The 18,054-nt window shown below is 39.4% G+C and overlaps 2 protein-coding genes across 4 annotated transcripts in view; one reads left to right on the forward strand and one right to left on the reverse strand.

Moving 5' to 3' along the window:
• The window catches only part of LOC139943225 (uncharacterized), a 58,841-nt gene that overhangs the window by 21,987 nt on the left and 18,800 nt on the right, over nucleotides 1-18,054 (reverse strand). The window lies entirely within an intron of this gene.
• Nucleotides 8,052-18,054, forward strand: part of LOC139943235 (uncharacterized) — a 67,472-nt gene continuing 57,469 nt past the window's right edge. The window contains exon 1 of the mRNA XM_071940062.1: nucleotides 8,052-8,105. Coding sequence (XP_071796163.1) covers nucleotides 8,075-8,105 — 31 coding nt within the window. The 5' untranslated portion in view covers nucleotides 8,052-8,074. The remainder of the gene's footprint in view (nucleotides 8,106-18,054) is intronic.

Below are 18,054 nucleotides of genomic sequence, written 5' to 3' on the forward strand. Positions count from 1 at the left end.
ACCTGTAGAAGTTCGAGATCGATCGGCCATCTGGGTCACGGGAGAAAAGTGAAAAACCGATTACAAACTTTGCATTGCATCGACGCCAAAACAAAAAATGAACAAAACGCTCATCTATTTCTCATCAAATATGAAGTTTCAGACATAAATATTCTAAGGAACGTTTTCTACTGTCATCATCATGAGACCGTGTAAGTTTTGTGTGAATCTGTGATCTCCACCAATTCTGTAACGTTCATTTATTTGCAAAAAACTCATGAACAGTTAACAGTCAAGTTTTAGTTTTAGCGGCTATTAAAAGTCAATCTACGTCGAAGTTTTAGGACTTGGTAAATAGTCGTGCAAAGGCTGGATAAATTACCTGTGTAATTGATTAAATCGCTTATTGACTGTTCCTAATGATTCACACTTCTGGACCAGAATTAATTTGTTATCCAACGGCATCATTCATGAAAAGTACGATAACTCTACGTTAAAATATCAAGCCTATGTATATTTTGAAATGAATTTAAACCACGTTTCTTGCAATTTACTGCAAGAGTCTAGAAAATTAGGACGACAATTTTCACAGGTTTGTTACTTATGCATATGATTGTTGAGATACCCCAAGTGAGATGACTAGTCTTTGACAATTACCAATAGTGTCCATGGTCTTTAACTGGCACTAGTACCGCGTGGGGGATCGGAGCTAGTCAAACCAACATCACCAACCAATCATTACGTTGTTATCAAACATAACCATTTCGGCCCTTGAATTATAAAGCCAAGACTGCCATATAGCTTGAACATCTGACGTCATACTCAGGCTCAAGAATCACGCCATTATAGTTGCCTCGAGCCTAGGTCAATATATTGACGGTGAAGTACCGTTCATCTTGCCTTCATTCGGCAGTCAAATTCTACAAACATGTTTGCTTGTTAAAAAAACATTGTATGAATGTACATGTATTGTAATACATGTTCGTTGTGTCCAATGATATATTTTGCAATTTAAACCACGATTCGGTTTAGTTACTGTTCGAATCTTAAAAACTAGACATCTTTTCAGCAAACTTTAGCGACAAATATATCGTACCTAAAGGTATTCGGACAATAATCGAGATAATAATTGAAGAAAAAATACCCTTGTCACACGAAGTTGTGTGATTTCAGATGCAAGATTTCGGGACCTCAAATTCTAATTATTGTGAGGTCTCGAAATCAAATTCAACTATTGTAGTGGAAAACTTCTTTCTCGAAAACTATACGTTACTTCAGAGGGAGCCGTTTCTCACAATGTTTTAATATACTATCATCAACTCTCGATCTCCATTGCTTGTCAAGTAAGTTTTTATGCTAACAATTATTTTGAGTAATTAGCAATAGTGTCCATGCAGTGCCTGTTAAACCAAAATTGTCATGTACAACTTAAATAACATTAGGATACTTCTAAAAATGAAGATATCAAGCTCAACAACCTTTAAAGCATAGACGTGACGAGTCGTTTGTCAGTGTGCAAGTGTTCTCTAGCGCTGCTTAATACAGGCACCATGCACCCCGTAGACACAATCCCGGCTGTTCATGGAACAGTCGCAGTACGTTACATACACATGTAACGGTCGTAGGTAGCGCGTGGCATGGCCATGCTGTAAACATAGAATAGACCTTTCTTTTGTTGATAAACAAACCGCCTTGGTTGGCATGGTCGGCCGAATGTTAGTTAAATACCCAATCGTAAAAACAGATGTTTTAACCAAATTCAGCATTTTCTGCAAACTTTCAATTAAAAAAAATACCTCTCACAATTATTTGTTTTGTTTTTAACAAAATCAACAAGTTTTGTTACATTGTTACCAAAAATAGCGATCTTTTCTCAATTTGCACTTACGTCTTTCCATAGTTTTCCAATCTGGGTTGGCAAAAACTCGGGCTGTGACGTTGCAAAAGAAAGGTCTATAGGACAACTTAGTCTGGTTCCCAGACCCCAAAATCTCCGACTAGGCTCTGTCGAATCTAGGGTCCGGTATCACCCAAAATCACGTGACCAAAAAGAAGGAATTCCTCCTCTTTCGAAGTTATCCGAAATGTTCCGAACGTGTTTTCGTTAACATTCGGACGGTATCGTCGATGTTCGGTACGGACTCGTAATGTCAGTCCTGTCGGCCGTAGATCCAGGAGTTTTTATGTCAGTTATTGCCAATGCAGGCGTTGTGCCTAAATAAAGCGTTTGCAAAGCGATGCGACAAGTTCAAAATATATAAACCTGGGAAATCGCTCCGGGATCTGTGAAGTTTTTGTCCTTTTCTTCAAAAATATTTTTTCAAAGGTGTTTTGACTTGTGAGTGTTCATTAGACATTGCTTGAGGATTAAGTTTCATGACTTTTAAAAGTGGTAAAAATGGGGCAAAATCTGGTGAATAGCTGTCGAAATTATACGTGTTGAACCAGATTGTAATTAATTGACGATCAAAATAATCTCGTAACCCTCCGGCCTGGCGGCCGTTGGGAGGAGGGTTACGGTGTCGCAACTAATAGTACGTGCAGACATGGTTTCCCTGGAGATGACCCCCGACCCTGACAAGTTGCGTCATGGTGTGATAGTTAACGCAGGCACTCCAATTGACGGTCAGTTTTTCACAACTTGCAGAGTTTTGTTCATTTATTTGGGTATCTTAAAATCTGCCCATGGTGTTTCCCCAGTGGATTAGTGCACTTTCAAAGAGTTTACCCAGTAGTGAAATTTATGGAAGGAGTATTGGAATGTACTCAAAGACGAGGCAAATAATATTCTCATGTATTTATTATGTTTTATGCAAACCATCAAAGTTTGGCCAAGAATTGAGTCAAATCATCAGAACTGGTAAAGAGAGTATACAAACAACAACTCTCGGTCAAGGTTTCCAACTGACAAAGGAGTATTAGTCTAGAGTCGTGACAACTGAATTTTATATATCGTTTTATGATGAGCGGGAGTCAAAAACAGTGTCCATTACTGAGCGTGTTTAGTTGTTATGGAGTAAACCTTAAAAGAAAAGGAGTAGACTCAATTATTTTTAAATTTTATCCGGTCACTGACGACAAATTTGCTGGTGGAGTAGGCCTACGTGTAGAAGTAACAAGTCGTATCACGCCTCTGGGTTTTAATTGACTACCAAGGCAAGATCTCGAACGTGACTCTCAAACACAGTTTACAACAGAGAACTGTTGCATTATTAAGTTTCGTAAATGCCAAGGTGACTCCAATTCGTATGCCTAGTACGATATACTGTACAGCGAGACTACCTAGCTTGTAATACCTCAACATATTAGGATAAGATAAGAACTTTATTATCCCACACTGGGGACATTAAAACTGGCCATGATTCAAACATTACAGACAAAAACAATATAAACTGTGTAACAATAAACATACAGATCAAAACATTAATTAAGAATATCATGTATACAAATATGTGATTAATGAGTGTGTCACGTGACTCTTAAAGCCACTGGACACCTTTGGTCATTGTCAAAGACCAGTCTTCTCACTTGGTGTAACGTATGTAAAAAATAACAAACCTGTGAAAATTTGAACTCAATTGGTCGTCGAAGTTGCGAGATAATAATGGAAGAAAAAACACTGTCACACGAAGTTGTGTGCTTTCAAATGGTTGATTTCGACACCTCAAAACCTAATTCTGAGGTCTCGAAAACAAATTCGATTATTTTAGTGGAAAGTTACTTCTTTCTCGAAAACTACTTTACTTCGGAGTCAGTCGTTTATCACAATGTATTGTACTATCAACAGCTTTCCATTGCTCTCCGCATTCCCATTTTCTAATTGTGAATGATACAAAAACAAACAAAAATTACCTACGGCTCGGGCCTTTATCACACAGCCACGAAAATGCCGGTATTAAGGCCGAGTTACAGCCGGTTTATAACTCGGCCTTCACGCTGCAGCGGTAACGACAACGATAACGATCTTGACGCAAACAAAATAAACCGCGCGTTGTATTGGTTGAATTGCTCCACGCAGAATACGCCCACGCTCACTCAGCCAATCGAGGGTGTGCATTTTTATCGTTCTCGTTTTCGTTCTCTTTATCGAGACCTGTGTGACATGGCCTTTTAAAAGGCCGGTTGCAACAGACCATCCTCGATGATTAAATGCCTCTTTGGCGTTCCATAGAACGTGTGGTGCAATTTATGGAACCGTTTTCGAATAATGTATTTGTGCGCGCATTGCATCCTCGTATCCATGGGCTAAAATGGCGCGGCGAGATCCTACACTCCCCACACTGTGAACGAGGTTTTGGGTTAACCCGCACAAACGGTTTAAAATACAACCGGTTTAAAACAGCCCCACAAACAGGAATAGCAAAACTGCCTAGGTATTATTTTATGAAACCGTACTTTAGTGATGTACATGTCAAACAAATTTGTTTTAAAATTTGTTAATAGAAGCCAACGTGCAAAATAAGACCAAACAGTACCATGCCAGCTATACTCGAATCAATCAATATTTGTTGACATTATGCGAGGGGTTCAAGTTTAGATATCAGCGATGAAGGCTTGCTGTCTTTAAAGACACAGGACACCATTGGAAATTGTCAAAGACCACTCTTCTCACATGATCTCAACAATATGCACAAAATAACAAACCTATGCAAACTTTAGCTCGATCGGTTGTCGAAGTTGCGAGATAATAATGACAGAAAAAAACACCATTGTCACACGAAGTAGTAAGCTTTCAGATGCTTGATTTCGAGACCTCAATTCTAAATCTGAGGTCTCGCAAAACAAATTCGTGGAAAATTACTTCTTTCTCGAAAATGATGTCACTTCAGAGAAAGTTGTTTCTCACAATGTTGTATATTATCAACAACTCCCCAATACTCGTCACCAAGTAAGATTTTATGCTAATAATCATTTTGAGTAATTACCAATAGTGCCTTTAACACACATAGCTTTGTCAAATGTTATGATCAGTTTAGAGCTTGGCTCTACCGTGCGTCGGAAGTAAAATGTTTAGATAAGAAACACCATCTTGTAAAGATTCACAGTCCTTCAGCGTGCTATTTTCATCTCTTAATTAAAAGTGGCAACAGACAGCCTTGGCAGTTATTAAACCTGCTTAAGAAATACTCATTTTTATTCTTAGATGTATGACACCTCTCGAGTGACATGTTTTAGCGTTTGATGAAAAGAGGTGTTACTGCTGATTAATGTTGCTAATATTCTTTAAATGATTAAAGAACTATTACATAATTGGTTTAGCAAGCAAACAAAATGCAGGCAGTGTAAGCACTTTATGTAATCCACCGTATACATAAACTGACAAACCTGTAGAAGTTCGAGTTCGATCGGCCATCTGGGTCACGGGAGAAAAGTGAAAAACCGATTACAAACTTTGCATTGCATCGACGCCAAAACAAAAAAAAATGAACAAAACGCTCATCTATTTCTCATCAAATATGAAATTTCAGAACGAAATATTCTAAAGGAACGTTTTCTACTGTCATCATCATGATACCGTGTAAGTTTTGTGTGAATCTGTGATCTCCACCAATTCTGTAACGTTCATTTATTTGCAAAAAACTCATGAACAGTTAACAGTCAAGTTTTAGTTTTAGCTGCTATTAAAAGTCAATCTACGTCGAAGTTTTAGGACTTGGTAAATAGTCGTGCAAAGGCTGGATAAATTACCTGTGTAATTGATTAAATCGCTTATTGACTGTTCCTAATGATTCACACTTCTGGACCAGAATTAATTTGTTATCCAACGGCATCATTCATGAAAAGAACGATAACTCTACGTTAAAATATCAAGCCTATGTATATTTTGAAATGAATTTAAACCACGTTTCTTGCAATTTACTGCAAGAGTCTAGAAAATTAGGACGACAATTTTCACAGGTTTGTTACTTATGCATATGATTGTTGAGATACCCCAAGTGAGATGACTAGTCTTTGACAATTACCAATAGTGTCCATGGTCTTTAACTGGCACTAGTACCGCGTGGGGGATCGGAGCTAGTCAAACCAACATCACCAACCAATCATTACGTTGTTATCAAACATAACCATTTCGGCCCTTGAATTATAAAGCCAAGACTGCCATATAGCTTGAACATCTGACGTCATACTCAGGCTCAAGAATCACGCCATTATAGTTGCCTCGAGCCTAGGTCAATATATTGACGGTGAAGTACCGTTCATCTTGCCTTCATTCCGCAGTCAAATTCTACGAACATGTTTGCTTGTTAAAAAAACATTATATGAATGTACATGTATTGTAATACATGTTCGTTGTGTCCAATGATATGATTTGCAACTTAAACCACGATTCGGTTTAGTTACTGTTCGAATCTTAAAAACTAGACATCTTTTCAGCGACAAATATCCGTACCTAAAGGTATTCGGACAATGATTTAGTACCGAGGAGTAGACTACATATACCCTGTGTTGGCATTCAATAGACTGGCGAGTCTCGCTTCATGGCACCCATCAGCTATTGGTAGATACATTTGGGTGCAGTTTTTGTTCCCAACTCAATCATAATGTTTGAATTATTGTTAAACAACACTGGAAACCCTTGGTAATAATTGTCAAATATCAGTCTTCTCTTTTGGTGTAGCTCAACATCATGCATGACAAACCTGTGAAAATTTTAACTCAAATAATCATCGAAGTTGCGAGATAATAATGGAAGAAAAAACACCCTTGTCACGGGAAGTTGTGTGCGTTTAGATGGTTGATTTCGAGACCTCAAATTCTAATTATTGTGAGGTCTCGAAATCAAATTCAACTATTGTAGTGGACAACTTCTTTCTCGAAAACTATACGTTACTTCAGAGGGAGCCGTTTCTCAAAATGTTTTAATATACTATCATCAACTCTCGATCTCCGTTGCTTGTCAAGTAAGTTTTTATGCTAACAATTATTTTGAGTAATTAGCAATAGTGTCCATGCAGTGCCTATTATACAAAAATTGTCATGTACAACTTAAATAACATTTAGATACTTATAAAAATGAAGATATCAAGCTCAACAACCATTAAAGCATAGACGTGACGAGTCGTTTGTCAGTGTGCAAGTGTTCTCTAGCGCTGCTTAATACAGGCGCCATGCACCCCGTATACACAATCCCGGCTGTTCATGGAACAGTCGCAGTACGTTACATACACATGCAACGGTCGTAGGTAGCGCGTGGCATGGCCATGCTGTAAACATAGAACAGGACAACTACGTTTAAATAGGCCGCGCGTACATACGCGGGTTCTGGCATCGGGGCCGCCATAGCCTATCTCCCATGTACATTTTCTGTGCGTTGCCGTCAGCACGTGACTTTTTGCCGCCAGCACGTGACATTTAGCGCGTCAAATGCCTATCTCCCGTGTTCATTTTCGCGCGTAACCTTTCAAACGTGAAATTTTTACCGCGTCCATGGCGAACCAAAACTTGTTCTACACCAAAGATATAGAATTAAAAGAACTAGATCGGCCGCGCGTACATACGCACCATTGCCTGCGTCAAAGTTTTGTATGCAACTCGTTGGGAAGTCTTTTGCAATTCAAGTGCAAATCATTTCCGCCCAAAAGGGACTTTTTTGCCAATTAATAGTGCCCTAGCACTACAGAGCATTGAATAATGTCTTTTGCAATTCAGGTGCAATTTTTTGTTGTATACACCACTTAAAGCAAATCCCGCCCAAAAGGGACTTATGTGCCAAATAGTATCATAGTATCTTTCATAGCACCACGAGCATCTAGGAAACAAAAGCTTCCCACGTGGACCCGCAACCAACGCCGTTGTGCTCTGCGCATGCGCCTATTGTCTGTGCAAAAAGCACTATTTTTTTCTTCTTTTTTTCGGAAATGTGTACATGAACATGTAACACGCAAAGTGTATAGTGAGTACTTAACTGCTGTGCGTAGCTTAAATCACTCAGTGCAGGAAAGGAAGCTGTCGATTAACACTGATCAAAATCTCGCCTCAGTTTTAGATTCGCTGTCTGCATCTGTTGGTAAAATTGCTACTTTGTTTCAAAAGGATTCAGGAACTCTGACCGTCTCTGGTGCTACAGAGAGTTGTCGTCAGTGGAGAGGACATAATGGGTCCATTTCTATTCCTGGTTCTTGGAGGTAAGTGACAAGTTTTTGTCCTCTGCATATCAGTCTAGGTAAACATTTGTCAACTGTTGCAGCCTGTTCCGTCATCCATAATGCAGTTGACTTGACCCTTAGATATTTTGATTTTTCGTAATCTCAAACTGAAAAAAGGAAATGCCTCCTGAAAAAAAAAAATACGGTCTACCAAATTGCAAAACAGGCTATATTAACATCACAATTTGTATAAGTTGCCAGTTGGGTGTTGGGAGTGTTTTAAAACTGGAGAGAATGGTGCAGATTTATTTTAAGATGAACAATCATTTCAGATCAATTTACTGATGCCTTTATAATCCTGGAGAAAGTTTAAATGTTTCCAATGGTTTCATATCTATAAAGAGCGCGCGTGTCAGTAAAACAAAAAGGCCACAGACCTGCTTTAGTCATTAGTTAACTGCCTTCTTAAGTCGATCACTGTTGCTGTATTTCCTTTTTGTTTTCAGGTGTGTATTTGTCGTCTTTGTAGAAATAAAAACTTAGTAGGCAGCTGTTATTTGCTTAATGAAACAAGTCCGCTAGTTTTTGGTTCCGCGTAAAACTTTTTGAATATGTGCTAATCGAAAAACCTGCTCATATAAAATTGCGTGTTGTCAATCAGGTCAAGCTACTGTGCATCACTCGCAGTAGGGGCGTTGGCAACATTCCTGAGTGATTGGCTACTTTATAGCCGTAACATCAAATAACAGCTTCCTACAGTTGTTGCTAATATTGAATGTTTGTAAAAAATATGTTATGATTTGTCTAATAAATGTTGTGTTTTACAAACAAACAAGATTTGTATTATTGAACCGGCAAAGAAACCAGAGAGGGACTAGGGGACGGGATTCAATAGTTCAAATACACTTTATTACCACTGAATATGTTACTTCCCAACTGTTTAAAGACAGTGGACACTATTGGTTATGGTCAAAGACCAGCCTTCTCACCTGGTGTATCTCAACATTTGCATAAAATATCAAACTTGTGAAAATTTGATCTCAATTGGTCGTCGAGGTCGCGAGATAATAATGAAAGAAAAAAAGACATCCTTTGTCACACGAAGTTGTGTGCTTTTAGATGGTTGATTTCGAGACCTCAAAATTCTCAATCTGAGGTCTCAAAATCAAATTCGTTGAAAACTTACTTCTTTCTCAAATAACTATGTCACTTCAGAGGGAGCCGTTTCTCACAATGTTTTATACTTTCAACCTCTCCCCATTTCTCGTCACCAAGTAAGGTGTATAATAATAATAATAAATATTTTGAGTAATTACCAATAGTGTCCACTGCCTTTAATATGACATAATATGCAGTTAACCGCGGATTTTCTGATTTTGTATTTACATGGGACATTTTTGAGGATCGCTTTTTGAAAAGAAATTTTCATGGAATTTGCAAGTAAGAATCGTATTGTACAAAATTAACATTTATTTATAGGATTACATTAATATGTATATCAAAGTATTGAGTTCACCTTTCATATTGACTTGTATACGAGCCATTTCGCATATATACGTCATCATGTTTACCATTGCACATTTCTCACATGTAATAACCTTTTACTCAAAATGTTGTAAAGACCATTTTGGACTGTAAATCTGGATGAAACTGGAGCGCGTATGTACACTGCACGTGTAGGTTACAGTTCGTAAAGGTGTAGAGCTGTATGACGACATGCATAGCTTCTACAATGTAGTTTAGAGCTGTATGACGACATGCATAGCTTCTACAATGTATTGTTGCTCAGGCAAACATATTTATTTAATTTTAGAAAAAATGTAAAACCTTCTGAACCACACACTGGATTCCCACAATTCTAAAAGGTTTCAAGAACATTTTGTGATTCCTTTGGACCTTGGGTTCTGGTTCAAACTGGACGTTGAAACCCAATTGTTCAAAAACTTATAATTTCTGAACCATACATTGGAGATTCACAATTTGTACACCACATATTTGCAACTTAAGAACCAAAACACATAATTTGACCCCATTAACCTTGACTGCTGATACAAACCATTCCATGAATTTTGCTATGCAGTCGTGCAGTGCAGAAGTGCTCACTGTTATTTTATTGTGTTCGTTTTATTGTTCTGTTATTTTTGTGCTTGTTCTCTGTTTTTGGAAGAGCTTTACAAATTTCAAACAACCACTTCCCTCAAACTCTGGTGTTCTGATCATCAATTGTCGTTTCATCAGAAACAAACTGATCGAAATCTTGAACATTTTGCATACCGCCAAACCCTGCATTGTCATTTTAGCAGAATCATGGTTAAATCCCAAATTGTAAATAAAATCGACACTTTCCCGACTAATTAAATTAGACATTGAGGTGTTTGAGGGACAGATCATTACAGTCGTGGTGGAGTCGCCATTGGCTTAGAACATGGACTTGAATAAACATTGCTCCTGGCAGCCAAAGATTGTTGTCTTTTTTTTGGAGATCGATATGGAATACAGTAGTAATAGCCAAAAAGCAACCCGGTGAATCAATAATTGGTGGCGCTGTATACCCCCACCCCCCAACAGGGGTAAACACATTTTCGGGTGAAGGGTGATTGAGCCACTTCTAAAGCATGTAATGTCCCATTATGATCAGCGTCTCAAATAGCCTCTCCTTATTAAAACACATACTGCCCGGTTTCACGTGCCGATCCATGTTTAGAACTGTGGGCAGAGGTGACAGTGTGATAGCCCCGGTCAGCTGGAGCTCGTTATTATCCATGGAACCAAGTTCACCTCTCAGACAGTAGCCCTGATTACAAACTCAGGTGGGGCTCGAGGTCTTGGTTGGTAACCCACTCTGCCTGATAGGATGGTCTCGTGCTGAAATCCAGTTTGTTTCTGGTCACCAATTCCAGTCAAAGTTATTCATAGCTCGGCAGCAGGGGCTGGAAGCTACATTACTGACACGACCACGTTGGAGTGTTCCGGGGGAATGTAGCCGTCCGACAAATGGATGAGAAGGACAACTCTGATGTCAAACCCCAGCTCATACTGTGGAACTCTGCCTAATACTGTTACAATGAAAACGGGTCTGGAATCAGCAGATTTTAAGTTGGGGGTTAGAAAGGCTTGGGAAACCAAAGTGATTTGAGGACATCATTCTACCTCAGCAAGTAAGCACTGTTGAAATCCAGTTTGTTTCTGGTCACCAAGCAATTCCAGTCACAGTTGTACATGTCAGCTCGGATGCATGGGCTGGCTAGCTGGCTGCTACATTACTGGCGTACGGATGTCGGTAACTCAGTATGTTGGATGGCACTCCTGGAGCTCCGTAATGGCATGCCTGGAACGCCTATCTTGCCGAGCAATGAAGGCCCCTTCATTGGAGTGTTGGACTTCTGTGTGTTCCAGGTGTAGCCTTCCGACAAGTAGATGAAACTTTTATTTATTAACAGATGGCGGTCATCAAGCATAGTTGAATTGCTACTGCGGGACAACCTTCTCTCATCCTAACTGTCGATGGTGTGTGCTTCGCATGTCCCATGGACAAGCATCCGCTCACAATGCTTTGCTCCGGCGTTCGGCGACCATGATGGTACAACCTACTCAGATTCAGTTACCGGCAACTCATGGTCGTCCAATGAAGGGGCCTTCGTTGCTCGGCAAGATAGGCGTTCCAGGCAGGCGCATCTGGGTCGCCATCTTGCTAGTGCCTCCATAGTTTTACCTTGCTGGTATATACCTTCCCAATATTATTAGTACAAACTCGCAATCTTCTTCCCTAAGGCATGCAACAATCATTTGCTTGAATTAACTTGACTTGGCATCGGTGTTTCTGCCCTCGGCGAGACGTGGCTCACTGGATGTGGCTTAATCCGGGAGGCTAAGTTTAACTTTTTTCGGAGTAGTTACCTTAATGCCTCATGTCCTTCCAGATGTGTCTAAGTCGCGGATTTATTACCATCATTTCTGCCTACGCTCCTTATTATGACATCTGCTTTGGAGTCTCAGGATGAATTCTACCGACAGCATCCCAGCTGGTGACAGCATTGCCCTTATAGGGGATTTCAATTATTGCATTGACTCTGACTGCAATGTGGGGTGATTGGAACTTATGGTCTGGGAAAAAAATTAACAACATTGGTCAACGGTTTCTCGAGCTCTGTGCTGGTCTCCACCTCGGAATTGCTAGCACCTTCTTTGCTTGCAGGCTCATCTTGATACACGGTCACCTAGATGCACCATCACTCGCTTTGAAGTGGTTTTTAAGTCTTTTCTGTCCAGTAGATCACAACGTGTGCACATCAATCAAGAGTTCTCTGCACCACAGCACTTGCAATTCGGGTTTTCTCATGGATCAGCACTCGGTCCACTCTTGTTTTTTACTCTACCACTAAGTCACATCATCCACAGGCATGACATGGAGCTGCACATGTTCGCTGACGACACACAGATCTACATCTCAATCTGCTCTGTTACACCTGATGAGGTCTCACAGGGTGTGTCTAGAGTAGAGGGTTGTATCATGGATGTACATGACTGGATGCCCCTCAAACTTAATCAAACTAAACGCTGACAAGACAGAGGTATTGGTGGTTGGTTTCAGGGCTCAACTTGCCAAGTTCAACCTGTCATCTCTTCAAGTTGCTGAAACTGATGTCCCTGTCCAAGCTAAACCAGTTAGGAATATTGGGGTCATGTTTAACTCTTGATTGACTATGTCTCCTCAGGTGTCAGGTATCATCCACCTAATCAACACTAGTAGGGCCCGTAAGCTGCTGACTGTGGAGGCAACCGAGTCAGCAGTACACACTCTGGTGACATCCCGATTGGACGATTGTAACACTCTGCTGATTGCTGCACATACAATGCTCTTGTTCGGTGTAAGCTGCGAATGCTCGCTAAACGATTCCACCAAGCTCAGCCGAGCCCTTCACCTGCAATTGGAGGAGATGGAGACAGCTTTGGGATGGCAATCATTGCCGTAGCGTGCACTCTGCTGATTGCTGCACAGACCATGCTCTTGTTTGTTTTATGCTTTAGTTGAATGAGAGAAGTGGGCAGGGTTGGTAACTATTGCCAAACATGCACAGACCAAGCCTGTTCGCTCTGAGCTGATATTGCTCTCTAAATGGTTCCACCAAGCTCAGCCGAGCCCTTCACCTGATATCGCCACTGCTGTTACTAAGGACATACTCCGCGTTGCCCAGTTGGTCATTGGTTAATTCAGCTCTTCCTCTTTGCCAAATAGCTCTGAAGATGCTAAGACCATGTTCCACTCTGAAGTCAGGGACAGCTAGTTGTCTCATCGCAACGACAGCAGCATGACTGGTTCCGTGACAGTGCTGAGATACTACTTAACAACATTTACAAGAACTAAGGAAGTCAGCTGCCTATGGGGATCTCTCTTCTTAGCTGAGCTGGGCAGGTCCTATATACTGTGTGCTGTTTAGCCTGCAGGTCCCAACAAGATCAGCATTTTAGTACAAGTTATCGTTGTTTTGGATACGTAGGGATTTGTAGTGCTCTGGCATAATGTGTAGGTTGAAATACTACCCGTCATTGAGCTCAGACTTGCCGCCCAGGTGGACTCTCATTGTTGAAACAAGATTTCCGTGTCGAACTTCAATTGCAATTTCAATACACTTTATTATCCATGATGGGAAGTTCATTTTGGTCTTTTAAACATCAAATTTTATACTAAAGAATGTAATATAGAGTTGGCGATTTTGCAACATGAACACTGTCCGCATCACGAATTACTGGAAAGCAGATACTGTAGCACACAAACATCTTGATCAAACGAACATCTTGGATATTTAGCCCTGAGACCCCGCCAAAAAAAATTTGCATTCACTGTCTATGAATTTAATTGGATTGATTTCAATACTTTCTTGATGGTATAAATGGAAAGATTGTGTTCTTGAACGATCATCGCCAGTCGTTCAATAAACTGTGAATGCTGTTGTTCATCATAATGAAATGGTGGAGACGACTGTGTTTTGTGACTCGGTAGTTAAACATCACGAAATGATTCAATGGCAAGTTAATTTATTTTTAAAATCGAGTGTACTTCTTGCACATTTGAAATATTGCGCTGTGAGTCACAACACAGGCAGGGAAAGTTTGAGCAGTTGTTTCTGTTCGAGCTGTACTTAAAAGCGTACCCCACCTTGCGATAGGAGTGGACAACGCTCCAGTATCAATTAAGAGGGCTCAGTTTCAAGGCTCTGCTTTAAGCAAAACAATCTGCGCTAGCGGAAGCAGGAAATTCCGCGCTTACGTCAATCAGAACGTTTGCTTAAGTGCGTGCGCAGATACTCTACCCATCCACAGTAAGCTGAGATTGGTGATCGTTAGCGAAAACACCCCTTCTCAGGGGTCACTCAGGCAGGGTCAGTTGTGTGCATGGAATTGCCAACCATATGCCAGAAACACCAGGTTCAACCCTTTCCCTTAACGATAAAGGATCCGCAGGCTTTTAATAATTAAGTGTCTTGCTTCAGGACACCAAGTGGCAAGGCCAGTTCCACAATCTGCTGATCAGAAACACTAGAGCTTGAGGCTTGTGCACTTGACAGCCCAGCCCTTGTAATCACTTTAGGTGCTGTCATTCTGCAGAATACTCACATGGGCAAAATGTTTGTATCATTTTTGTATTAAAGTCCAATGTTGATAAACTGAGCAAACAGAAAATGTCAAACAAATCATTTTAGATGCTGTCATTCTGCAGAATAATCACCATGGGTTATTGATTTTGCTGCATTTGACTTTCTCAGTAGGTCTCGTTCTACAAGTAAATAAATTCAAACGATTTATAAAAATAAAAAGGTGAGAAACAAAGAAAGTCGTATCTGATATAAAGATGAATGCCTTCAAGTCAGTCCGTTTCTTTACATTTAACCTAGGTTAACTGTTTTTACGGGGAAACAAAGATTACAAAAAACAGAAACAAAATTAATTAAGCAATAATAGTATGCCTTTACATAATACATCGTACTTCTCTGATCAACCAATAGTTGATACATGCCTCTTAGAGCGACCATCCTAGAAAAACCACCCCCTTAGGGTGACCAATATAATATAAACTATATAAAAACATACATGTATTAGATCAACAATCCAAAGTATCTAACAGATCTCTAAAACAACAGTCTGAAACAAATTTTGACTGACCCTCAACATGACAGAAATTCAACTGAATACACTATTTTGAGGCCTCAGTGATTGTGACTAGTCTTGTCTTCTTGTCAGGCAGATTAACATTTAGTGCAACATTTTTGTATCATTAGCTGTTTCGTAGCGAAGCGCAGCGAAACAGCTCTTGTTTTTGTTAAAGTTTCTTTTAGCTGTTTCGTAGCGAAGCGCAGCAAAACAGCTCTTGTTTTTGTTAAAGTTTTTTTAGCTGTTTCGTAGCGAAGCGCAGCGAAACAGCTCTTGTTTTTGTTAAAGTTTTTTTAGCTGTTTCGTAGCGAAGCGCAGCGAAACAGCTCTTGTTTTTGTTAAAGTTTTTTTTATTATTATTATTATTATTATTATTATTTTTTTTTTTATTTGTCATCTTCAGAAAAATTTCATATAAGTGCTGATTTGCAATGTTCCCAAAGAGCAATTGCAATGAAATTTTCAGGGATGAAAGGTATTGGTGCAATGATCATTGCGAAACAAGGATGTCATTATGACATAATCAGAAGTCACGTGACGTCATCTTAAAGGTGTTGTATTTTAAATGTTTGAAAATTTATAACAAATCAGCCACAAGAGACCGTAGGTTTCTGTTTGCGGGATTGGGGAGGAATAAATAAGGTCTTCATTTTGTTTCGTGTGCGTGACCTCACATGACCTCTACTTCCGGTCGAAACCGGAAGTGGCCCTCTAATTCAAAATTGGAAAAAGATATGAAGTTGCTTTTAACGATGTTAGTGCGTGGCAAGGGTGGGCAGTTCAAAAAAAATACCAATGACGTCACAAATTGCAACGGCGCCCTCTAGCGGCAGGATGAAAACTCTTCAAAATGGACTTTTTGAAGATGTCTGTGGTGAAGTTTTTTGTAATCACTTTAAATTTTACACACAAGTTAACTGTCAGGCAGCCATCATATGTGTGAAGTTTCAGATCAATGACGTCATCGGGGGTCACGTGACGCGGCCTTAAAGGTGCACTTTTTGAACTAATATAACTCCCTAAGTAATTATGCGATCATGTTGAAACTTGGTAGGTTGTTGGATATTGACAAGTTCTTATGAAATATTAAAGGACGTCATGATGACGTCATCACATGATTTTTTATGATTTTTTCAATTTTTGCACCTTTAACACATAAATTGCTATCTGAATATGGTATAATCCAAATTATTTTTTATTTATGCCACATTGGGTAAAATTGCTTTGAATACCCAACAAATTTAAAACTCAGTTGAGAAATTTGAAATTTTTGTTGACGAAACAGCTCTGCATTTGTGCACAAATGCAATTTAGCTCTAGTTTATTATTATTTTTTTTATTTGTCATCTTCAGAACTAATTTTTTATAAGTGCTGATTTGCAATGTTCCTAAAGAGCAATTGCAATGAAATTTTCAGTGATGATAGGTATTGGTGCAATGATGTGTCTAAAACAAGGATGTCATTATGACATCATCAGAAGTCACGTGACGTCATCTTAAAGGTGTTGTATTTTAAATGTTTGAAAATTTATAACAAATCAGCCACAAGAGACCGTAGGTTTCTGTTTGCGGGATTGGGGAGGGATAAATAAGGTCTTCAATTTGTTTCGTGTGCGTGACCTCACATGACCTCTACTTCCGGTCGAAACGGGCCAAAAACGGAAGTGCCTTGTAACTCAAAAGTGGCAAAAGTTATGAAGTTGCTTTCCAAGGACGTAAGTGTCTAGCAAGAGTGGGCAGTTCAAAAAAAATATCGATGACGTCAAAAATTGCAACAGCGCCCTCTAGCGGCAGGTTGAAAACTCGTCAAAATGGACTTTTTGAAGATGTGTGTGGTGAAGTTTTTTGTAATCACTTCAAATTTTACACACACGTTAACTGCCAGGCAGCCATCATATGTGTGAAGTTTCAGATCAATGACGTCATCGGGGGTCACGTGACGCGGCCTTAAAGGTGCACTTTTTGAACTAATATAACTCCCGAAGTAATTATGCGATCATGTTGAAACTTGGTAGGTTGTTGGATATTGACAAGTTCTTGTGAATTGTGAAATGACGTCATGATGACGTCATCACATGATTTTTAAAGATTATTTTAATTGTTTGCACCTTGAAGTCATAAAATGCTATCTGAACTTGGTATAATCCAAAATATTGGTTTTAAATAGGCTGGACTGCTTTGATGCAAAGAGAATTTCAAATTAAGAGGGAAAATTTGAAAATTTGATTAACGAAACAGCTCTGCATTTGTGCACAAATGCAATCATGTCTAGTTTATTATTAGCGGTTTCGTAGCGAAGCGCAGCGAAACAGCTCTTGTTTTTGTTAAAGTTTTTTTAGCTGTTTCGTAGCGAAGCGCAGCGAAACAGCTCTTGTTTTTGTTAAAGTTTTTTTTTATTATTATTTTTTTTATTTGTCATCTTCAGAACAAATTGTTTATAAGTGCTGATTTGCAATGTTTCCAAAGAGCAATTGCAATGAAATTTTCACTGATGATAGGTATTGGTGCAATGATCATTGCAAAACAAGGATGTCATTATGACATAATCAGAAGTCACGTGACGTCATCTTAAAGGTGTTGTATTTTAAATGTTTGAAAATTTATAACAAATCAGCCACAAGAGACCGTAGGTTTCTGTTTGCGGGATTGGGGAGGAATAAATAAGGTCTTCATTTTGTTTCGTGTGCGTGACCTCACATTTCCTCTACTTCCGGTCGAAACCGGAAGTGGCCCTCTAATTCAAAATTGGAAAAAGATATGAAGTTGCTTTTAACGATGTTAGTGCGTGGCAAGGGTGGGCAGTTCAAAAAAAATATCAATGACGTCACAAATTGCAACG

This window comes from Asterias amurensis, chromosome 10, assembly GCF_032118995.1.
Source record: "Asterias amurensis chromosome 10, ASM3211899v1".
Lineage (NCBI taxonomy): Eukaryota > Metazoa > Echinodermata > Asteroidea > Forcipulatida > Asteriidae > Asterias > Asterias amurensis.